Source organism: Suillus fuscotomentosus (genome assembly GCF_016647785.1).
Source record: "Suillus fuscotomentosus strain FC203 chromosome Unknown F5891scaffold_123, whole genome shotgun sequence".
Taxonomy (NCBI): domain Eukaryota; kingdom Fungi; phylum Basidiomycota; class Agaricomycetes; order Boletales; family Suillaceae; genus Suillus; species Suillus fuscotomentosus.
Genome location: NW_024539635.1, coordinates 110,682 through 134,022, shown reverse-complemented (window position 1 = coordinate 134,022; position 23,341 = coordinate 110,682). Strand labels below are relative to the sequence as shown.

General features: G+C 48.1%; 9 protein-coding genes across 9 annotated transcripts; 6 read left to right on the top strand and 3 right to left on the bottom strand.

Moving 5' to 3' along the window:
- Positions 1–1,070: 1,070 nt before the first annotated feature.
- Positions 1,071–3,410, bottom strand: F5891DRAFT_1069311 (uncharacterized protein). Its single transcript, XM_041363219.1, has 16 exons — positions 3,277–3,410; positions 2,934–3,224; positions 2,871–2,880; positions 2,781–2,800; positions 2,689–2,721; positions 2,539–2,635; positions 2,443–2,471; positions 2,353–2,383; positions 2,262–2,294; positions 2,130–2,206; positions 2,022–2,076; positions 1,867–1,962; positions 1,683–1,796; positions 1,594–1,634; positions 1,335–1,545; positions 1,071–1,278 (listed from the first exon to the last, which is right to left on the bottom strand). Exons 2-15 carry the CDS (start codon positions 3,057–3,059, stop codon positions 1,495–1,497), a joined length of 813 nt encoding a protein of 270 aa, XP_041218256.1. The 5' UTR covers positions 3,060–3,224; positions 3,277–3,410; the 3' UTR covers positions 1,071–1,278; positions 1,335–1,494.
- Positions 3,411–4,786: 1,376 nt separating this feature from the next.
- F5891DRAFT_1166564 (uncharacterized protein) lies at positions 4,787–6,425 on the top strand. The gene is made up of 2 exons (XM_041365432.1): positions 4,787–5,032; positions 5,079–6,425. The coding sequence occupies exons 1-2, from the start codon at positions 4,994–4,996 to the stop codon at positions 6,315–6,317; spliced, it is 1,278 nt and encodes a 425-aa protein (XP_041218255.1). The 5' UTR covers positions 4,787–4,993; the 3' UTR covers positions 6,318–6,425.
- Positions 6,426–6,930: 505 nt separating this feature from the next.
- F5891DRAFT_1069278 (uncharacterized protein) lies at positions 6,931–7,237 on the bottom strand. Its single transcript, XM_041363218.1, has 2 exons — positions 7,092–7,237; positions 6,931–7,034 (listed from the first exon to the last, which is right to left on the bottom strand). Exons 1-2 carry the CDS (start codon positions 7,227–7,229, stop codon positions 6,957–6,959), a joined length of 216 nt encoding a protein of 71 aa, XP_041218254.1. The 5' UTR covers positions 7,230–7,237; the 3' UTR covers positions 6,931–6,956.
- A 1,019-nt stretch (positions 7,238–8,256) lies between these two features.
- F5891DRAFT_1131514 (Mss4-like protein) lies at positions 8,257–9,224 on the top strand (the record flags this gene model as incomplete). The annotated part of the gene is made up of 3 exons (XM_041364674.1): positions 8,257–8,260; positions 8,383–9,130; positions 9,182–9,224. 3 exons carry the CDS (start codon positions 8,257–8,259, stop codon positions 9,222–9,224), a joined length of 795 nt encoding a protein of 264 aa, XP_041218253.1.
- Positions 9,225–10,342: 1,118 nt separating this feature from the next.
- F5891DRAFT_1069267 (uncharacterized protein) lies at positions 10,343–12,576 on the top strand. Its single transcript, XM_041363217.1, has 5 exons — positions 10,343–10,626; positions 10,716–11,040; positions 11,089–11,196; positions 11,249–11,745; positions 11,804–12,576. The coding sequence occupies exons 1-5, from the start codon at positions 10,469–10,471 to the stop codon at positions 12,315–12,317; spliced, it is 1,602 nt and encodes a 533-aa protein (XP_041218252.1). The 5' UTR covers positions 10,343–10,468; the 3' UTR covers positions 12,318–12,576.
- Positions 12,577–13,188: 612 nt separating this feature from the next.
- On the bottom strand, positions 13,189–13,960 carry F5891DRAFT_87015 (uncharacterized protein). The gene is made up of 3 exons (XM_041373244.1): positions 13,881–13,960; positions 13,759–13,819; positions 13,189–13,697 (listed from the first exon to the last, which is right to left on the bottom strand). Exons 2-3 carry the CDS (start codon positions 13,810–13,812, stop codon positions 13,365–13,367), a joined length of 387 nt encoding a protein of 128 aa, XP_041218251.1. The 5' UTR covers positions 13,813–13,819; positions 13,881–13,960; the 3' UTR covers positions 13,189–13,364.
- A 1,225-nt stretch (positions 13,961–15,185) lies between these two features.
- Positions 15,186–18,215, top strand: F5891DRAFT_1069251 (uncharacterized protein). Its single transcript, XM_041363216.1, has 10 exons — positions 15,186–15,545; positions 15,776–15,985; positions 16,039–16,155; positions 16,211–16,452; positions 16,500–16,694; positions 16,746–17,140; positions 17,297–17,363; positions 17,427–17,640; positions 17,711–17,842; positions 17,905–18,215. The coding sequence occupies exons 1-10, from the start codon at positions 15,345–15,347 to the stop codon at positions 17,932–17,934; spliced, it is 1,803 nt and encodes a 600-aa protein (XP_041218250.1). The 5' UTR covers positions 15,186–15,344; the 3' UTR covers positions 17,935–18,215.
- A 345-nt stretch (positions 18,216–18,560) lies between these two features.
- Positions 18,561–22,271, top strand: F5891DRAFT_1153860 (uncharacterized protein). The gene is made up of 8 exons (XM_041365194.1): positions 18,561–18,940; positions 18,996–19,249; positions 19,309–19,349; positions 19,403–19,534; positions 19,589–19,636; positions 19,667–20,241; positions 20,297–21,479; positions 21,532–22,271. Exons 1-8 carry the CDS (start codon positions 18,777–18,779, stop codon positions 21,955–21,957), a joined length of 2,823 nt encoding a protein of 940 aa, XP_041218249.1. The 5' UTR covers positions 18,561–18,776; the 3' UTR covers positions 21,958–22,271.
- Positions 22,266–23,107, top strand: F5891DRAFT_1069248 (uncharacterized protein). Its single transcript, XM_041363215.1, has 2 exons — positions 22,266–22,900; positions 22,974–23,107. The coding sequence occupies exon 1, from the start codon at positions 22,469–22,471 to the stop codon at positions 22,742–22,744; it is 276 nt and encodes a 91-aa protein (XP_041218248.1). The 5' UTR covers positions 22,266–22,468; the 3' UTR covers positions 22,745–22,900; positions 22,974–23,107.
- Positions 23,108–23,341: the final 234 nt, after the last annotated feature.

The following is a 23,341-nucleotide window of genomic DNA, read 5'->3' as shown; positions in this document are numbered from 1 at the left end:
ACCTCATTCTTTTCAGTGATATGCGACAGTCGCCTTTCCTTCTCGTCGAAAAGCGGTTCGTTTTGGTGGCACTTTGAGCATGTACGAATGGGTACTACAAATTTACACATGATGCTATGAAGGTCATAGGTTAGATTGGCACCAGTCTTAAGAGTGAAAGTGCGCACCAATGCAAGTCTATGATGCGAGCAAAAATAGGGAGTCAGTGATTTGGAGAAAGTAAAGCTCTGACAGACAAAAATGAGCGCGGGTGAGCTGAATATATAGGAAACGAAACTGTGGAACCATTGTTGAGCCTTTTGATCCGCAAAGGTCTCTATTGAGAGATGTGGGTGGTGCAGCGTACAATCGAAACACTGCATAGCCGCAGGGACTGACCGAAGTGGACCATTTAGGGATTTGACCTATGACGTGACTACTAGAGAATAGTGATCCCTGTCTAGATCCTACGCGGGTATGGTACGCCCATCCATACACATGTTAATGTGCCACTCAAGTTGCCTGAGTCAAAGCGTGATGGTACTGCGCAAAGGGAGTCAGGACTCAGCATCGAGAAGCTTCTGGCTCGGAAACGGTCGATTTAGAATCATCGCAAGTCATTTTCTCACGCCCTTATTGGTGGAACAACTCTAGGGGACCCAGACCATCTCCCAAAACTATCGACATTCTCGTTTGTCTGAAGGCTCAACACATAATCCACTTAGGCCGTGGTGAAGGATAACGAAAATTTGTCTCATGAAATAGATGTGGTGCGTAATATTCTGCAAATGGGTGCATGTCTGGCGCTCGTGTATTATTGCATTCTTCATAGTGAAGATGGTCAATGTCTGATGGAGGGGAAACTTGAGGCCAAACCTCTCAAGGTGGGAGGTGGTAGTTGGTACTAGTTGTATCTCTCGAGGACGGACTACGACCAGCGGACTACATACCTGTGAGTCAGGACGTCTCTGGCCACTGCACCATGACCGCACCAGACCTGGTATGAGGCATTGGGACAGCAACACTCATCAAACATGGAGATTCCCCTCCGTTTGCCACCCACCGCGACTTATACGATACCATCGACTCAACTCCACTTGGTGACATTACTTGGGAGAGTTTTTCGATGTCATATAAGCAGTCTCATGAATATAACAAGAACATCTATGCCACATGTCACAGTACGACTCGACTTCTTCATAGATATTGTCCATCCATTTTTGGCCTTCGCCCGTATAAGAGCCTGCGCAATGGTCACATCTAAAATTTGTACAGGCACGCTTCAAAGCAAATTTGTCTCTTCATCGCTTTGGTGTCAGCTGCACAATCATGATGATTTGACGGATGGAACACACCTCACGCAAAATTTAAAGCTCCTATCATCCATGTCGTGAGGGAGATATCTGTGGGAATACTGCCAAAAGCACGGTCCGATCTCCAAAAGTTCCTGTGCATTCGCGTGGCCAAGAGAGCTTGAACAACAACCTCAGACCTGTGTCGAATGTATCAATAATTTTATCCAAAGTGAGCATGGACAAACTCTAAAAGCATGTGTCCAACTGTAAACTACGTCTCTTGTTAATGAGGTGACTTTGAATGTATGCGTTAACTCACTGGAAAGAAAACTGTGCTGACAATGACGCTGACAGCAAAAGCTGGAAGATTTAGCAAGTAAATATATCAAATCGTTTGTAAGCACCAACCAAAGCCGCAGCTACAGTACAGCAGATTATCTTTCATGAGACCACGCATAAGGCGGTTGTCCATGCCCCAGCCACCAAGACCTTTGACGCGATACCACAGAAGTAATAATGTTTCTGAAATTATGTGCATGCAAAGGCACGCAGTCAGTTCCAGCTCATGTTAGCAGCAGCTCTCAATACGAACGCAGCTCAGCCATAGCCAGCAAGCCAAACGCTACATATATTCTGGTGCTTGTCTCCGTATCCAGATATCCGGTAACGCCAGGGATCCAGCATGGCTCTGTATGTTAGAGGTAAGGAACCAAGCAGGCGAAGAGTCCAACCCGAATATCTACATACCTGAGACTCTCGAGTTAAACTGTTGCATGCTGACAGTAATTGGCACTAAATAGGCCTGAAAAAGACGAATCAGATCTCGTTACCTGGAGTTGGTTATAGTGGTCTCACAACAACTGCAAAAGTCTCCAACGCCGCGAACCATCTCTCCCGTTCCCATACTGCATATGCCCTGACCACGAAGATGCCTGAATTCGGTGTAAACGCAGAATGTCTGCTGAATAGCACGATTGGTGGACCTACACTCAGCACAAGTCATCGTCATTATCCCTATATCTGATGAAGCATTGAATATGGTGTCAGTACATGTCTGGCGAAGTAGTACCAAACTGACAGGTATTAGCGATATTATAAGAGCGGCAAAGCTATGATTGAGATGGGTTGAATTCTAATATCTGCGACTCTTCGACTTGGTTGCACATACATGAAGCGGGGCATCAGGCTGAAAAACCACTGAAAGTGATCGTGAAACATCACAATATGAGAGAGGTAAAAATGAAATTCTGTACCGAACACTTACCAAGCATATTCAATAACATGAAGACAAGTGGCAAGTGGCTGCAAGTTAGATACAGAAATGTGCTGAGTCCCCATCGAGAATTGGCGAGAAAGTTGACCTGCATCGACTACAAATCAGAACACTCTTGGAAGCTCGAAAATTTGTACTTGCCGTATCGGGCAGGCACAGTATGTAGTCATACACCTTGGTATTCAAATCAAACATAAGCCGATGACCCGGTAACTTCTACTAGCATAGCTCACCCAAAGCGTCATGAGTGCAACTATCGGGAAAGATAACATGAAGGGATCAACCATTCAAGTCGAAAGACTGATCATGGAAAACGACTGCACCATATATGTACTGAGATGAGGGCCCGTCAGTGATTTGAACTCGATAGCAGGACTTGCACTCACGTTGAAGCCTGGGAGCGTGTCAACTTGAGTCTCTTGCCATGAAGAACTCATGCCGACGCATAACATCGCTATAGCTGATCGATATAAGAGATGATATACGGAAATCTGCGAGGCCATTACACCCATGTTCTCACACGAACTAATGATGGGCGATCCGTAAATATTAATTTTCCGGTGATAACTCCCCGACCCCGGGCACTAACCATTCCTTGATAAGTTTCATCATTTGCATTTGCACGTACAAGACGATCGATTCCTTCTTCAATTGGCCAGATCCTTCAATCCCGCCATCTGGTAGTAGAAAATAAGCTCGCATCAAACATTCCAAGATGCCGCGGCGCACCTAGGTCCCACATTTACCGCGCTCTTAAGAAGGATGTTTCTCCCGATAAACAGGAGTCGGACATAAAAAAAAAAGGGGTGCCTGTCAATGCAGCAAGGGTCGCCTTGTCTTGACGATATTGATCGAGTGATTCTGGAGATGAGTCTAGGATAATCAGAAGAAGCAGCGTTATGTGATGGACTTGGTATTTCGTACCTAAGATATGCATATGGAAACGTCATGTGCCAGATCAAATTGTTTGTAAGAAATATACTAAACAGTGACCTAGCAAACCTACTAGTTTCGCGTCCGCGGGGTATACTTACGACCTAGACCTAGTAAGCGTGTGGTGGCTGCAATGACTCGGAGTACAAATGTGAGCCACCGTAAATCCTGCGTATCTGGCCATGTCTGCAGAGCACGAAACACGTCAGACCGTCATCTACATTGGATAACAGATTATCTTGCCACCGACACTTGTTTGCACGTGTGACGTGGGCAAACAGAAGATGCAGACATGCCACAACGTTAGGCTGTATGCTCGCTGTCAAAATTCATAGTGAGAATAGTGGGGATTCCATATGCTGTGGGAAGCAATGCGGTGAGCTCTCAGCGTAGATTTTAATTATTACGGTACTTGGAAGTTTCATTTCTTGACATTCTTTCTCGACACCTGGTCGAAAAACGATGCGTTTGACCGGCACTTCGAGCAAGTGCAAATGGGGATCATAAATCACACACCTACAAACGGACACTAGTAAGTTCCGACAGAACGCGCACCAATACGGACTGGGACTTACAATATATGATACAAATAAAACAGTCAGCCAAAGGATGCGAAAAAGCAGGTGAGATAAAGACATGACAGACGGAACCAGCTGTGAACCAGCCATCGAATCCCTTGATTTCCATTTTTGCGGATGGCCTGCAGTTCAATTGAAGCGCCCACTACAAGCCTACAATGGGCCAAAGTTACCTCCCAAAGTGATTAGATCACGGCACAGTCACAGTAAGTTAACTTCTGACTGCGCAATACCCATTACTAAAATTTCACATTGGGCTCGGACTACGGCCGGCTGCTGAGCGAACAGGAGCGTCCCTACGGAGCCCGAGTCGGATGCGAGATTTTACGGTAAGATGAAGTTCATCGCATGCTGTCAAGGTCATGGTCAGCGGAAGGCTTGTAAACGAAATCTGAACTGGAGTTCTGGATGAGAAAGCGAATAACTTGAGAATGTATAGACGAGGGGGAATCCTCTAGAATATGCCTTCCCAGGATGCAGCATGAATCGACGCAAGATAACTCAGGCATAATTTGAATCTGTGTTTGTGAGCGACAATACTGTAGCGGCCGATCCTGTGTTGTGATTTGTGGATGAGCGCTGCATCGACGCCGCGTCATTTCTACCTGGGTTGACCTGGCCGAGACTCGGAAGGAGATGACCTCAGTGGAAAAAAAAACATGATCCAACACAAACACGTGTATACGTATACAACATCATATGATGCCATTCAGTGGGAGTTTCTGGCGTTGTCCCTACTAGGCTGGAACTTTGGTTAAACTCTCTTGCTTACCAGTCCGACGTCGCCTGCTGCCGCAGCACTATTTTGTTCTCTTCTCCATCACTCCGTATCTCGTTGGTGCTCTATTTGCATATAGGTAAGTAAGTCTGTTAAGCTAGTTCGGGTGAGCATGCAGATGAAGCATGTTAAGTTCGGTTTAGTATAAACGCCAGTCATGCTCTCCCGAGTATTGACAGTCCTTGCTGTATTATTAGTATGTGTTTAGTCCAAGCAATGAGATTGTGTCTCATTTTTTACAGGCAACATTTATCTATCGGAGTGGTCGTCTTGTTAAACATGGCATCTTCACTCTTCCTGCACTACCATCATCATACTATGTCAATGGCGATGTCCATACGCACTGCACAATTCTTCAAGAGCCAGCTCATACCCTTGATTACTGCGAAGACATGACTTTCTGGGACCACCTGGATGCAGATGGGACTGTAACTGCCCGTTTCATTATAGCGGGATGCGACCCTAACCGCAAGGCATGGAACACAGTCATGGGTCCCCTGCGCAATCCCGAACCAAGGGCCTACCTTTGGCTGGTTGATACAGTAGACAATAGCCTACAGCGTATCGAGTTGGATGGATACCCGGAAGAACATAACTTCCACCCACTTGGGATGGAGGTCACACCCTCTCAGGATGGGGCCCCATCTGTTCTTTATGTAGTCAATCACGCACGTGAAAAGACAACAATTGAGCACTTTATCATTTCCCCAGATATCCCAACACAGGCACTCTGGAAACGCACACTTTCATCGCCTTGGTTTGTGTCTCCTAATGCCTTGGCCCTAACGAGCGAGACGTCGTTCTACGTCAGCAATGACCATCTCATGACTCGTCGACTTCCTTTCCCCCTTGCACCCGCCCTGCCGCTGGTTGAGAGTATTGCTGGACTGCCCCTAGGCTGGCTTTCACATGTCACAGTTAACCCTGATGGCACAATCACGCACGAAATAGCCGCTCTCGGTGTGGCCTTCGCCAATGGCGTCGCCATCTCCCCAGACGGCACGACTCTCGCACTATCTTCTACTTCTCTTGGTCAAGTTTACTTCTACGACCGCAACATGACCACAAATGCACTCAAATACAGGGAGACCGTTAGCCTCCCCTTCTTCAATGACAACATCATGTTTGACGAGGAGGGCGCACTCATCGCCACAGGGCATCCACATTTCCCATCTCTCATTGCCGTTGCTGCTAACAAAACAGATGCGCGCGCGCCAAGTTGGGCCGTCTCGCTCACTCCCCTTTCAAACAAAACGCATTTTGCAAAGAGCGCACATGCAGCAGATAGGAAATACGATTTACGTGCGCCGTTGTCGGTATCAGAAGTTGTCCCCGCTAGTGAAGAATGGGAAGTGGAAACACTGTTCCAGAGCGACGGAAGTGTATTTGGAACATCCTGCACGACACTCAGGGATTCGAGGACCGGCTCATTGTATATGGTGGGCCTGTACGAGGAAGGGTTAATGGTTTGTAGGCCATAGTTTGCGGCTATTTTTGGAACGTGTACGCAATTTCAACACTGGTCTCTAACCTGATGTACTAGTACCTACTTATGCCACACATGCTAAATGATCTATTTCCAAGAAAAGCCATCAACGTTCAACGCCGGTACCGAGATACCAGGAGAAACTTCATGAGTATGTCCAAGAAATCCTATAAGCGCAACGAGGAACTAGAAATCGGTGCAGCTCATTGTTGCCAAGATAAGAAACGTGCGTGAGTCGCGAACGACATCATGATCCCGAAAACCTTCATCTCACACTACTCACACCCTCTCTAGGAGAAAGTACTGGCAAGGTTCTGATAAAACAAAGATCTCGTCAGTACTAGTTGGGAGTGAATGAGACGATTGGAGATCTTGGATGAAAGTCACGTGCGCAGAACAGATCATGGGGCTGAAACAAGTATGGTGCGATGATCGTTTGCATATCACAATTCATAGAAGAGCGGTATATCCGACGGAGGCGACTGGAATCAGAACCGTCGCTTGTGAAGCACCGACGGCGAAGAAAGAGCTATACCCAACGGACGCGGAGCACAAAGATGAGGATCTGAACTCTATGGGCGCTTGGTAATCAACGCCCTCTTGGAACCGATAGACCATCTGGCGGATGAGCAACTTATTCAAATTCTCGCAAGTGCCAGCAAGACTTGTAATCAAGAGCACAATGACTTCTTGGTTTGTGTGCAAGGCTAAGGTGGCATGCTAGTTGCTAATTCGGCCACTTGCCTAACTGACACCACGACTTCGGAAGACCAGAAAGTGCTTCGACACACCAACGGGACCGGATTCTCGGAACCGGCAGTCTGCCAGCCACAGATCCCAATGCCAACGGGAGCGAAAAAAACGGGACCGGCAGCCGCATGTTCAATGCCAACGGGAGAGAATACATCGAGAAACAGCAAGAAACCCTATAATGAACCAGGCTTCTCAATGCCAACGGATATCAGTACATACCCCCGACGCCAACGGTATGCGCCCCGTCGCCAATGGACCATCCGCAGGCAAGGCTTTCCGCCGCAATATAAAAGACAAAGGTCTATACTCGGAAACTCACCTCTTATACCCCTGCTATTCTTATTGTTACCAAACTGTTTTCTGCGGCGTGCTCGAGAGGAGGAATGCCTAAAACCTGAAAAACAATTTTAAATTCATTATGCTGGTCAGACAATTTCATTTCAACTCGTGTGTCGAAGTAGAAAATAAGTTAAAAGAGGGTTTGCAGCGGCCGTAACTTCTGCAGAAACAGGTAATGCGCCAGATAATACAGCGAGACCGAACATCCCAGTCCAGACGCCGAGTTCGCCCACATAGCTATACACGATGTATGAGCCTAAATCGTAACAGGAAGATATCAAATGACGACTCCAGCTCCATACTCCCTTGGAAATCAAAGAATCTTCGTATTTTTTTCGCTGTGCCACGTATATTTCTGCATGTCCCCTATAGCTTTGAGTGCGAGAGAGCCTGCAATCAAGCGAGGGGGAAAAATCGTTGCAGGGTGAGCTGATGCAGGAACCATGTCTGACTGTTGTGAGTGCATCAAATGGCATGACCTGAAGGAAGAAACACGTTTACGATATAAATGGACAATCCAATGTCAAACATACAGCTGGCTTACCAATGCGCCATCCATGCGCCGGTAAACTCATGTCCGTTTATAATCTAGTTTTCTTCAGCTGTCACGCTTGGCTCCAAGGTAAATCCTCCTGAGGGATACCCTCGTCATGTTGTCATTGAGGCCTGGCAGCTTCCTGCCCAAGAAAGCAATTAAAACCGGTGGTGATTCGCATTTCGAGAGGACAAGGTCAAGAGTGGTTGAAAAGAAGCCCGCAGCACCAGAAATCGAAAGCCTGTCTTCAGCTTTAGGAACGAAGATGCAGGCCAAGCCTACTTGCTGCACATAAGCACTCACTGCGATGGGTATGCTTGTGCATTTTGAGGGTCTGATGTTTTCTTGAATTTTATATTTCATCTGCGCTCACATAAGCTCGTGTAAACGGAAGCGAAATCAGGTGACATCACCTCGGAGCTTTTAAAATGAGCAGGATGCGCTCACGGTCAACGTTCATCGATGCATCCAGAATCACAAACAAAGACTAGGCCTTATTCTTGCTTCCATCATCATCCTGACCGCTCGGATGACAAGAAACCCATTTCCGATACTGGCTGGCGCGGCTCTCCTCCTATCCCCTCATCCGACGGCGGTGATTCTGAGAAAGATTGGATGTCAAAGCCACCATACAACTGGTTGCCAGCGCGTAGTGTAAGCGGCGAGGAGCTCTTCAAGACAAAATATGAGTCATCCTGCTGGTGCGGTGCAGTGCGTTTTGCCTTTGCGGGCGACCCATTCGATGCGAAGTATTGCCACTGCAGACAATGCCAACAGCTGCACGGCGCCCCCTTTCAGTGGGCGGTCATCTTTCCAAAGACAAGTGTTCGCATTCTGCAGAATACTAGTGATGCTCTCCACTTCTTTTCTACCACGACGAAAGATACTTGTCATCATGTCCCGTGCAAAGTCTCCTGCGAGATCTGTCGGGCCCCACTTTTCGACGAGGGGAAGCGCACGGTGCTTGCATACCCAAGTGGCTTCAAATTTCCCCCTATCGAAGCACGCTTGAACACTACTGACGTAAAAGATGGCGAGGCGGTAGAAACAGGCAAAGGGCTCCACGATCCGCAACACGAAGATATCCATCCTCCAGGCCATTACAGTGGAGTCCCTCTTGAGTTTCAACCCAGTTGCCATATTTTCTACGGTCAGCGCATCATGGAAGTGTGCGACGGAATGTAAGGGTACATCTGCATGGTCACCCCTTGTTCTGACGTATCAGTTGTCAGTCCAAAGTGGAGTGGTCATAAGGATGACAGCGAGCTCATGTAGGAGATGAGTAATTGTCTTGCGCGTTATGTCCAGATACAAGGGGTGTGATGAGGAGCTACGCGTATGAGATGGTATTGGTAGATTTGTAACCAGTCCGCATACATCTTGGAAAGAGAAGAGTGCCGACGTAGTCAAACTCGACTTGTCCATGGTACCACAAGTCAGGCTGGCCAGAAGCTTAATTTGATGCCATGAAGCGCAGACCGCAAATGAAACAGTTTAATGCATATCTGTGATGGTCATGCGTTGCGATATTGCCTTTCGTAAAATAGCAAGAAACGGGTTCATTGGATTGGCGAAATTCGAGTACAGAAGCCGTGATGACATTAAGCTCGGTAGAGGCTTGTACGCCGCCCAAGAGGTGAGGTGGGTCTAAGGTTGTGATAGGCGGTCAATTGTTCCTCGCATTCACCATGCGAAATGTGTGAAAAAATAATGGTTCCTGCGTTGATTGCCGCCAGGGTTATCTCCGCGCTTTTACGTACCTTTGGCGCTCTTGTTCAAGTACAACGCAGTTGGAATTGACTCCATGGTATCGAATTATGTGCTATTGCTGCAGGAATGACATTCACAATTTGATACTATCAGATGAACACACTCACAGTCTTGTTGTAATATTTGGTACGTCCATATCAGTAAGTACTGCAGTCTGCCAGGGAACCGATCACACTCCTGAGACGTCTTTTAGCGCTGGCTCGTTCACAGGGTGACGTTTCAAATATTTTTTAAGAGCCCTCCAGCGCTCCGGTTATCTTGAGCGATTGTTTGATGTCCGCACTTTGTGCGGAGGATATGTAGTGAGTCGAGAATTGATATTTCGAGTTTCCGAATATATGTACTACTCCAAAATAAGATGACAACGGTTTTCCTGACGCTGGCGCTGGAGGATTGGCACCTAGACCTGAAACGTGCGCGTGGAGCTTGGAGCTAGACCCCAGTGTCAGGGCCTTAGCGATTCGATTACGAGTCATGAAACATGATGAAGCGCTGACGACGGAGAGCCAAAGACCCTTTACTTTCACTAGGTTGATGGTGTGTGCCGTCGCGGCAGAAAGAGATAAACCTGTGCCAAATAGATGTATACATGGGAATAATCTGATGATTTATTATTCACACGGCGACGACATAACCCCAACGCCAGACAGGATTACAACCACCCCGAGATATTCAAAAAAAATAAACAGGCGAAACTTTGCTATTCTTTATTCCTATCTATCCCTGTATCACATACCCGGAGCGTGTGCATGGACAATCCACAGCACTACCAACCGCTTTCCCATGCACTTCATCCTCCTGTAGTGCCTACGTACGAGGAGGAGGAAGAAGAGGAAGAGAATGAAGACGAGGGTGTCGTCGAAGAGCAACTTGATCGTGAAGACGACGATCACGAGGTTGGCGTTGGGTGCGTAATTACTGTAAATTGTTATGATGACGCGCGTCTGATTGCAAGTATTCGTAAATACTCATATTGTATGTGCTCGTCATATCTAGATCTACACAACATCAATCAAGTACAACTGCAGCTGGAAAGCGTGCAGGTACAGCACAACCCGACCCGCCACAAGACTCAGAACGCAAAAGGCGTCCTGGTCGGCCCCGTGGATCAAAAAACAGACGGTCACGGGCGTCAGCTACTGACTTGAAGGAGCCAGCTAATTCTGCCACAAAGGCATCCCCGCCACAACACGGGTTCTACCAGTATACTGCCTCTCCTACTCCAGGAGAGATACAACCACACAATCAGCAGTATTATGAGTTTCAGTGGCGTGTGCTAAACTTATGTGCAGAGTTCTATGGAGCGGCTGAAGAGCTTGTTGTAAGCGTCCGCTGCGTGATTTTGAGGTGTTGAAATAACTTCGCCCAGAAAGCTACACCCTCCCTTGTTATTGCGCAATGTTACCAGATGGGCCCTGGCGTGAAGGTAGATCCCTTGGCCATGCTTGGTGAAGCGAAAAGAATATGCGATACCCTTGTGAGTCACATGATTTTGGTTGTCAAGTCTGTCTTGTCCTTATTTCTCAAAGTTGGCATCTCCCTCTCGATTAACTACCCACCCGCCACCTGCACCGTACTTCGTACCTGGTTACCCAGCTCCCATCCCGCCACCGCCGCCACCACCTCCACCCCAACCCCAACCTGGGCCATCCACATCCTCTACAAACGGCAAATCCCCCATCACTACAGCGCCAGTAATTTCGGATCCGCAATCATTTGTTGTTTCACTGGGTCATCAGCAAGCATACCCATACGGCGCTCCAGCATACCCCACTGCACCATACTATGGCTATGGCGGATACGGGGGTTACTATCCTCCTGTACCTCCACCTGGGCCAAGCCCAACACCTGCGACAGGTTCTGCGAGTGGAAGCACAGGAGGTGCTGCGGGAAGTGGTGGAAACCAGGGTGCCTGGTCCGAAGAAGAAACGGAAAGGCTAAAGAAGCTTGCTGAGGAGCACCGCAACGCTAGCGGGGAAATCATATGGGATGCCCTATGCGAAAAATGGGGCAACTCTCGCACAAGGTAAATATTTTTCCATGCCGCATTGATTCTTTCAGGGGCTTATCACTCAGCCTGATAGACACCAAATATTGATAAAAGCAACCTCGCTAGGGTTGAAAGAGTCCTCGTCACGAGGAACGAAACGAAAACGGGAGACGGATGGCCAACTTGAGCGCCCTCCACCTACAGCTCCCACACCAACAAGTACAGATGCTCCCCATCAGACTCCAGTTCCGAATACCGTTCCCACGTCTGCTTCTCAATCCGCACAGGGAGCATCTGCTTCTCCAACACCTTCAACACCAGCACCAGGGTCCACTCAACCTTCTCCAGCAATTCGACACGCACAAACGCAGCAGCAACAGCAACAGCCACTACTACACCAACAGCCGCCAACACGTACTCTCCCATATCCAATGCCGACAGTTGCTGCTACAACCTCACCTGTTATATCCACCTCGACGAACCCGATAGATCGCCCGGGAAGCGGAAATTACTATCGCACACGACCAGCACCTGTGATGAAACCTGCATCTTCAGGATCGACACATCAGTTCATGTATCAGCCGAACGGAGGGCGCCGAGATGGTTAATTGACATGTTTTTACTAGGCCGGGAGTCGTTTGCTCAATAATTTTGCTATCTTACTTTTTGATACCGATGCAGCTTAGTGCAGACACTAGTTTTCTACGTGTAGATATCGCGTATATGGTCGGTCGACGTGTTGTGCTTTTTGCAGACCCTGTATTCACCTGTCTAGAATTATCGTAAAATCATTTTGTTGCGACCGCGCAGGGCTCGCGGACTTTGTATTGGGAATAAGTTCTATACTTCGAGCGAATAAAATATGCAAGTAATACGCCCAGTACATTCATACAGGCGGTAGTAAACTGTAAGCAGGGGGCTTACCACTAAGGTTGATTTGTTTTGAAAAAAGTAATATGCTAAACCTCGAACACGCACACTAGTACTCTGTTTCATATGCTTCAAACACTTCCATGGTGTCCAAGCATAGGGTCAAGGCCCCGCTGCTGGCAGGACCTTGGAGGCTTTCATATGTATATATGGCCTGCCCTAAACTGTTAAAGCCTCGGGACTCCGATAAATTCGAGACATTCGGAATAATACTAAGTACCGATCTCCGTAGTCATCCTGGATTAATATTAATATTGAGCATGTATTTCTTTGTTATGAGAAGTCTGTTTTAACTCGTTCACTGGTTGGACGATTCTGAATAGCCTCGAGGCTATGCTCCTCATTTGTTTTTTCACTGTGTGGTGTAAGATTATGGTGTCGATCCTCTGCTTGAAGGAGAATCCAAATCGGTTTCAACGGCCGGCGGCATGGTACTGAACGCACACACACCTGCAGAGAGGTTTCACCTACAGCCTCTCCGATATTTTACTAGGACGACCGGCCGCCGGTTCGGGACCATTTAGCGCTTGATGACATTTCGGATTAGCAGGCACATCAAACATTATGAAGATAGGATGCAAGTAGATGGGTACGATTCTACAAATCTAAATAGAATATATTACGGATTAATAGGAATGGTAGAATATCCAGAGCAAGGATGTTACAACAACTAAGGTATAGAAGATATTTACAGAAATGAATGTGCAACGAACCAGGCAAATGTACTAGGATATGTGCGAATGAGCCTTGAAGATATGGGATCTAAGCGTATGTTTGCGAGAGAAAGAAGCCCAACACTGGCTGCACCGGTATTTGACCTGTACATGCACTTCCTCGATGTGCCGAACGATGCTTTCCCGTTTCATGGGGGATCTTGCGCAGCCATCCCATGTACACTGTATCTCCAAATCCCCAGGCCCTTTCACTCCATGCATGCGTACGTGTTTTGAAAGATCCAAGACGCTGATGCACGCGCCGCATGGTATGCCCCCGCCAACGTCCCACAGACAGATGGTGTGGTCAGGGCTTGCGTGCACAGTGGGATCATTGTGAAAGTCCTGTGGAACAACACATTAACGTCAGCAATAGGTAGTATGACGATCAGGAAAGAAGACTGGCAGTGGGAATATCAAACAGGTGGCCTTGCACTGGTAGAGAATGATCTAGCGACATGATTGCGCTGAATGAGAAGAGAATCAATCACTAGTTAATGAGAGGACTCTATTCTTGGGGTTATATACTTTATGCCAGAAGGCCGAGCCGCAATTGGCAAACGCAGAAACCCAGATGATCACAAGGCCATGCCATGCCAGTCCGTTCAAAGCGGTAAACATACCTGGCCTATCAGACCGATCTGCTATAGCATGAAAGCACATTTATGCAACGAATTCCGGTGGTATTGTGCGATGTCATTTCCGCTGTTTGACGTGGGCTGTGGATATTAATATGAAAACCATATGGACCACTATGGAATAAGAGTCAGATAGAGGCAGAAGCTTTCTGGGGTAGCGTATGAAGGTATCTGTCATGGCGCCTACAAACACTACCCTGTATCCTGTTCCGTGGTTACCCCGTGACGATGACGACGGGTAGTAGCTAGGAAGGAGAAGCCAGAAATGTCGCAGAACTAGACGCCAGCATGCATTAATTGGGAGCGAAGTATTCGTCGAGCATCGGGCCTGTGGACGATTAGCTGATCGTGTCCCTACGCAGTCCAAATGGAAGGACCTCATGACGACAGATGGAAAAGTGCACCCCAATTGGCTGCATAGTCGCCGAAGCACCTGAGTTGGACCACCCTGAGCGGCGATTGAACAGGAACAAGCGAAATAACACGACAGCCTTGATTTGCAAGAAGGTATGGCACCCGTTGACGCGTTTCATGGATTCCTGTATTGATGTGTTGAAATTCCTTGTAGAACAATGCCTGTTCCGCAACAATAGATAGAAGTTGGTCAACGGGTGTATTATTGGACGGTGGCCAGTTCACTGACATCGGCACATACAGCAAACATCGTGGCCTTTGTGGCCATGCCAGTCAAGATACCACCGGCAATTTCCATATCAATCCCAGCCTTCACCCTGTTTGTGTACGTTGATCATACAGAAACCAGTCCAGCTGCCGCGACACCATTTGAAATAAGGGCAGGGATATGTTGATTCAACGTGACTTGCACGATACAATTTAAACTCGAACTATGAGCAGAACGCGCATAAGAATTGAAAGAACCCTTCACCATAGACTGTTTCCCGTGCACTACGCAGTCCCATTGGTCCAGGAGAAAATGGTTCGCCGGTAACCTGTGCTATGATAGCAAGAACCCATCAGCCGGGGCCCTCAGGTTGGAGATACACGGAAATGATCAGAGGTGAAGTTTAACGCGTAAGGTTTAAGAACCTTCAAGTTGTTCAATGACCCTGGATGGTTCACGATCGATGTTAAATACCAGTATGGTTTTGTCGGGAGCTAGGCACCGTGACCTAGTGGAGTCATCGACTAAATAAAGCGCACTCACGGTGCTGAGTCAGCCTTGTCACCTCTTGGTCGGAAGCGCTCGCCTACCTCCGTTTTTGATTCAACTGGCCACAGCAGAGTCCAGCCGCCGCCTCTTACTCCTGAACCATCACTACAATCCCCAGTACCAGCGCTTGCATAGACAACTTTATACAAACAATAATTCTTTGCGTTGTCAACGAACGTGATCATGTTCTCAAGCCCGACATCGAGCCGTACGCTCGCAACTACCACGCTGAAGGGCGCTGGCCTCATCGACAGCGACACGCGCATGCGAGATGCCACAGTGGACAAACCTGGTGGTCGCAAGGGCGCCTCGAAGATCCGCACGCACCGCACACGTCCGATTGATGCCTACAAGGAGCCTCACGGCCCTGGTCGAGCTAGCATGGTAAATATGAGACCTTTCCCCGTTCGCATTTCTTAGCTTAGTTGATCTCCCTTTGAATGTTTTCATGTCTATGACTTGGGAATTTTGTACGTCGCTGTATCTATCGCCGTCGTATATCACCCCTTGCCTTTCCCATTGTCTTGTCTATCTACATCCGTTCTTCGTCTCCTTTTTGTGTAAAACACTCGCTTACAAATGTCTGGCACCCACCGCCGCTCGCACATGGACAGCTCGCCGCACGGACACAACCAGGCGGCGCGTCGGATGTTCTCACGATCCGCGGCGCTTCGACGGTGGGGCGGCTTCGCAGGAACGCCGTTACGGCGGCAGTTGCAGGTGTAGCGCCTAGCAAGGCGCACACACCAGTGAAAGCAGTAGAAGTGTGGAAAGATTTTGTGAACAGACGGTGGAATCCCGAATTGAGGTTCTTGAACCTAGAGGTGAGTAGACACATACGTAGTCCTCGAATCTTAGTGGTTGATATCATGGGCAGAATATGATGGACGATCCAGAGATTCAGAAACACAACTTGTTGCCACCAGGCGTCCCTGCTTCCTCAGTAAGAGAGGCCTCGGTTTTGTTCAAGTTAGCCTCGCACCTGAGACCAGCTGTAAGTCGAACCTCTATTTCCAGACTCGGGTGGAATTTTATGCTTTGACCGATAGGTCCAAACGCTGTCTCTCGCAAATAACAACATCAGCTCCGGTCAGCTCCTTTCAACGCTAGCGCACTATCTTCCTAAGCTCGCCAATCTATCACTGCAAAACAATAACCTCAAGGTTTGGCGAGATATTGATTTTATCTCCGGGCGGAAAGGGAAGCTCGAGCATTTGCGAGAACTCATACTCCTCGGAAATCCATTAAGAGAACTGGAGATTCAGAATGGAAGGGGAGATAAGTACAAGAGGTACGTTGACAGGAGGTCATCAGGGTCATTTAATTAACGACATTCAGTGACATGGCACGACGTTTCACGTCATTGATAATGCTGGATCAGGAGGCCATTGCTACTATAGCATTCGACGCTCCCGGACCTTCGTCTACTGTCGTAACGGAAAAACGGGCAACTGCAACCACATTTCCATATGAAATGCGGCCATCATTTATCACGGGTGTTGAAGACTCGATTGTCAGCAATTTCCTCGTTCGGTGCGTCATCTTATCTTATATCTCGTATCTTTGCTGATAAAAAATTATTAGGTTCTTCCCGTTGTTTGATGATCAACGAGCTACCCTTCTCGATGCATACCACCCTTCAGCAACTTTCTCGTTCTCATGTAATACAGCTATTCCATCTCGCGCACGTATACAGGGCCTTCACGTATCTAAAGAGATGCCCAATCAGCGCAAGCTTGATTGGGGTCCCTGGCTCAACAATGGCTCCCGAAATCTTAATCGCATGGGAGGTGGCGGTGACAAAGTCATTAACAGCCTCCACCTAGGTAGCGAAGAGGCTATTCGAGCCATGTCGACACTACCAAAAACAAAACATGACGTATCTGGTTCACCTGAGAAGTTCTGCATCGATGCATGGCCTGTGGGTCAGGGCGAGAACTTAAAACTGTTCATTTCCCTACATGGGCAATTCATAGAAGGTATGTACCCGCGATTCACGCGGAAGTTTTTGGCTGGCCTGGACATCCCTATGCTCTATTGCCTTGGTTGCGATGCAGTGACCTTCGCGTCTTCGAATTCTCTCTTCCTCGATCCCACGTCATTGTGTTCACAGCTGACTTTTTCCTTTCTCGCAGAACCTTCGCAGGGTATTCGGTCATTCGACAGGGCGTTTGTCCTAGCTCCCGCACCCCCAAGTTCTCGGTAAGCCGCCTTTTCATCGTGTGCGCTCGGCATTTGCCATTGACACAATGACCAATCTGACAGGGCTAAATTAAATGGCTGGGACGTTATGGTTCTGTCAGACCAGTGGTCTGTACGAGCATACTCGACCCACGATGCATGGCATCCAGGACCGATGCGTGTGCAAGCTGGGGATGTTATTCCGATGCAACAGAAACCAACGGGGTCCATCGCATCATCATCTTCATTGATCCCAGCCGGCGCGCGTGTGCAGCTAGAACACACCATATCAACATTTGTAAGTGTTCGCTTCCGTTGTCCATGCACTTTCACTTACGTCTTCATCTCCGCACCATTGACTTGGTTAGTCTGAACCACAGCGTAATCTGATCATGCAGATCTGCGAGCGGACGGGTCTTAATGCCAAGTACGCCGTAGATTGCCTCGAGAATAACGCGTGGGTTTTCGACCGTGCCATCGCAAACTTTGAGCAAGTCAAGGTGAGTGGGGTGTCTGTTTAGAGTGTTTCCAGTGAAGCCTTTACTTACCATTGTTTGTCCAGGGGTCGTTGCCACGGGATGCATTTCTGTAATGCATGAATTTTAATACGGCGAACTCCCTTCTTACAATCGGTTCACACTTATTATTAGAAGGTTCGATTCGATTACGAGGAATTCGCGGATGTCGGTCATGGACTTTAGGTCAGGGATATTGATCGCTACCCCATGACTACTCTATATACATTTGGCAAGCTGAAAGTACTTCATGCATCATCGTATCAGTTTCAATGTAACGTTTTCATTATCATATTACTATCATATCACGAAGTATTTCGGTTTGTTGCACGCAATGAACTCATAATGTGTTTGCTTCTGGAGGTAGTTTTATCATGAGTTACTATATGATTTCCCAGCAGATTCGCCACCGCCCTGCATACTTATGACGGGTTGGGTGATTTTAAGTTTTTGTCGTCGAGACTACTACCCTGAAGGTTAGAGTGAATGACAGATTGACTCAAACGGTTGAATGCTACCTGGATTGCTACTGGATTTATACTATATAGATGAACCCGGGACAATGGGAAGCGCACAAAAGAGCGATGGGAGGTGCATTGTTTGTTTTTACCATTATGTTTTATTTTATTTTACGTGATCGCCTCGAGGCCGGTCGGACAAGCCGGCTCGAGGGCGCCTGCAACTATGAGCCTCATCAGAACATCAATGAGAAGAAGACTGAGAAGACCGACTTTTTGCCTCGTTGTGCCCCATTTGAAGTCATTATCTGTACGTATACAAAACTCAAATCCATCCTTCAACTGCACAAAATCAACTCTTCTTCTTCTATTCACCGACTCATCCGCCCTACGACCAACGCCCATAACTCATTCCCTCTCACACTCGCTGCGCGCTATTTACGACTGACGACTATAACACCATGATAAGTCGTGTACAACGCTCTTTTGAAAACTTTGCTTTGCTACAGGCTGCCTCAGAGGGCTCTGCTGCCGCAGTGCGCGATGCACTCCAGTCTGGAGCTGACATTAACGCGTCTGATAACTCTGGTAGAACTATTCTGACATGTGCTCTCACAGCCGACAGGTGAGTCATTCTTTAACGCGTTGAAAACTTGCTGAATCTCACCGTGCGTGCTCAGGTGGGAGACTATCGACGCGTCTGACGCGTCGTTTTTGTCCGAGGACCGTCTTCAAGTCCTCCGCATGGCTGTGTCGCATCCAGAAATCTCATTATTCACGCTGAATGCGCCTCAAGACTCGATAAACGATGTAACTCCTCTTGGCATGGCAGCTTGGCTTGACATGCCCCAAGCAGTCCAAATTCTTCTAGACTACAGCTCAGGCGCTATCTCCGTCGACGCCGAGGACACGGATGGTGCGACACCTCTCATGTGTGAGTTTCGTCCGACAGTTAGCATTTATTTTGAATTTCAATTGACGGCGCTATGATAGACGCAACACGCGACGGCAGGTTGGCTGTCGTCCAGCACCTGGTACGTTATGTTTAGCTCGCGCGGACTTCAGATACCTAATCACTATTCGCTAGCTTGCTCACAATGCTAGGCCCGATCTCAGAGACAGGAATCATCGATCTTCGCTTCAATTCGCTTTACCCCATCCGCGCGTCTTGTGGACATGTGAACAGGCGCTACGCAATTACCGTCTTCGTGAATATCAGGTAACCGATTTGTAGCGCATGAGTCTGGGCACAGGTACTGATACGTCGTAATAGAACGGAAACAAAAGAGGTCTTTGCAGGCCCAGCATCGCTATTAACCACTATCTGCAGGCCCAGCATCGCTATTAACACCTATCACCGCAAACCTCCACTCAGCTCAACCTCGCGCCAAGCATTCCACCCGCCACGACTTTCTCATCTGATTCTATATACCTCGCGACCGACTCTGTTGTACAAGCTGTACTTTCTGCCGATCTTTCTGTGTTGTATCCCCTGTTGTTTTCACAATCTCTTGAACCTTCCCCATTGGACCCCGGACCGATTCTCATAAATGTGCCCGATCTGGAAGGATGGAGCGCCATCCACTATTGCGTATCTGTACCAAATCCCTCTATCGAGATCCTCGATGCCCTGTATCGCGCTGGCGCCGACATCAGCTTGTTCACTACCGGCGAGCACTACACGCCTCTACACTGTTTTGCACGCCTCGCACGTGTCTGTGACGACATTCCAGAATCACCCCAGTTATTGTATCAATTCGCTATCCATCTTATCCGTGATCTTCGTGCACCGCTCGCGGCACCTGACAAGCATGACGAAACTTGTATCCATGTAGCCGCTGAGCACGGCGAATGTATTGATGTACTCCTCGCTCTTCTTGATTGTGACACCACAGGCACCATTCGCAATCTGCGCAATTCCCGAGGGTGAGTTCATTTGTGTTTCATGTTTCTCCATCCAGGCCATAACAAATTCGCACAGCCTTACAGCCTTCGAAGTCGCACGCCCAATTTTCCGCTCCGCATTTAGTCCTGACGGACAGTTCATCCGTCCGGAGTCGTCTCTCTCTGTTCGCACCATAAGGCCAGGAACGTCGAGTTCTATCACATCTGTCACCTCTTTCACGGACCGCACAACCCCACTTTCCCCACCCACGATCCGCATTTCTAATGGCCCGGCCTCCCATCTTCCTCTTGATTTTGATGTGACTGCATCCGCGGACCGCTTGCTTGAAAACTTCACCCTACTCTCGACCGAAGCACAGTTTGTCCGTGACCATGAGGGGTTGGATCGCCTGGCGAGCGTGGTGAATGAGACCTCGCAGCTCGGGTACGATGTGCTTGCCCACTTCAGAGGGCAAGTAGACGATGCCGCAAGTGACTTACGCGATATGCGGGCAGCTCTCAACGCTATTGATCATTTGTGGAATACAACTTCGAATGACGTGGAGGAACACCTTCGTGCACTTCCTGACGGTCGAAGTCTCGAGTGCTTCTCAGAACGCAGACGTTCACCTAGGGACTCTGAAGACTCACAAACCACTGCAGTGGAAGTTCAACCAGTTTACGTCAAGTCTATCCTCAAGGAGACAGAACCCATGGTGTACGCTGATGCTTCTGTTCTTACCGATCCTTCGGCACCTCTACCTCTTGAGACAACATCTGCATCCGGCGCACGCACTGTTCCTTGGCCCGAGTGGTTGGATAGCTTCATTCTTAGTGCAGACTCCACGACATACAAAGCGCACCTCGCGAATCTCATTGAAATCGAGCGCGAATTATTCTCGCGCGAGACGATGAGCTCTCTCGAAGAAAAAGTTCCCAACAAGGAGACCAAGCTGAAGAGCCTCCTGCGCAGTCGCAAGCGCTACGAGAAAGTTGAGAAGAGCGGAGCTTCGAAGCTCAAAGCCTGGCTGAAGAAGAAAATCGTGGCGGAGAAACCTTTAAAGTTGCAGATTGCATACGACCTAGACGGCGAATGTGCAGTCGGGACGGAGGTTAAGGTGGACTTCAGGCAGCCCTCTGTCACGATCTCAGATTCAGAGAAGCCCTCAAGAGTTCCATCGTTGTGCCCGTCTCCTTCAAGCGATAAGGTTCACCCTTCCCAGATGGTCCTCTCTGGTGCAAGTCGTGACTTGTCAAGTATTGACGAGTGCCTTCATGGAGTATGTTCAGTTTCCGTCATCACAATTCATGTGACTAATGAACTTGTTCTAGGTTGACCATCTGATTTCTACTGCCTGTCATTCAATTTCCCGCGCCGAGCGCATCATCAAGCGCTCCATTAAAACGCGTGAAGCAATGATACAAAATCTCCATTCGCGGTACCCTCCTGCCTACAACCCCATCTTTGCATTCTCCCTTGCCCCCTCTGTATATCCTGAGAACTCCTCGCGCTCCTTCTACCTCTCTCCCGGCAGCGCTACTTCCTCGCGATGCTCTTCCGCTCAGTCCTCAAATATATCTCTAACCGCTACCCTACATGATGACGAAGACGAAGACTCACGAGCATTGCGCAGGCTCCTCCTGCGAAAAATTAGCGCACACATCGATGGCGCTTTTGACGAGATAGACCGCGCAAACGTATGGTTACGTATCGTCAAGAGTGTACTGCGCGACCTCAAAACGCGGACGACAGCATAGGAAAAGGACCCAGAAATCAATTGGACGCATGTTGTATGTTATTTGTGTAATGTATCTGTAAATATTATTGCTTCATCTATAGACTCGGTAGCTCATCGTCCCATCTGCATCTCCCATTGCATCTGTACACTGTATATACGTACGCATCTCGTAGACACTGACATATGTTGCGATACTTTTTCGATATTCCATTGCTTTGCCTTCGTTTTAGAATTTTTGTGTTGGTGATAATAACTTGCACATGAGCAATATACACATGCTGAAATTGTGCAGGATCCAACTACACATCATCAATGTAATTACATGCAAACAGCTATACTGCAATTGAAACGATAGATAGATTTGACAGACAAGCAAAAAGGTTTGCAAGTCAAGATTGGCGCAAGTCTTATCTAGGTAGGAATTCGATCGAGTGTGTTCCTTCGATTGAATCAAGCTCTACAGACTTCTCATCTTCGTTGCGGATTTACCACACCTATACCAGTTCTAGGGTCTACCAGTGTTTTCGTCGATGAGACACATGTACAGACCTCGGAGGGGTAGTAGCACGACGAAGGTGTTTCATCTGTTAGTTGCGTTTCGACCTATTCTATCCACATCTGAAACTTTGGTATCATGCCAACAGAATGCGGTCCATCATCTTATTGAGCACGTTCTGCGGGCTCAGGACAGCGTGGCGGAGATAGGCAGAGGTAGGCGCATTGATGTGGCGGTTTTTGTTGAAGCAAATCGTGCCCGGCCTAAGCGGCAGGGATTGCGCATGTCCTTATCACCACTGCTCAGGTAGAAGCATGCTTGAACACTGTATTGAAGTAATAGGATTGTACCATGAGAACATAGCTCTGCGCATGCACTGCGAGTCGGTCGTTAATGTCGACAAATAGATCATCCGCCCTGATTCAGGATCGAGGACCATAAGCCCTGGGTTAGTTACGAGATGCTGCTATTGAGTTAGAAGTGAGTTTATAGTACAATTCCGCAGTGACACAACACGGCGTTGGTCTGCCAAGACCTACTTTTTATATTAAATCTACTTAAATACGGTATATCAGCACCATGATGGAAACCCTAAATGAAATTCTCGTGCTTCCCGCAGATGACAACCCGACAAGTGTTACTCACTTGTAGCGTGTCTCTTACTACACATCACTGCTAATCGACACAAGGTCGTGCTCCTGGAAGATGATGGTGGTGAAGGACGGTCCAGCATCGGTGTTGACTGCGAGTTGAGTGTCATATTCTCGGACACCAAGGATGAGACGTGGGCCTAGCACGAACATCTGTACAAGTAACAAAATTTGAAGAACACCATCATAAACCTCAGCGCCCACGGAGGATGAGTTCTACAGAAATGATTAACAATGTGACAAACACGGATTCGATA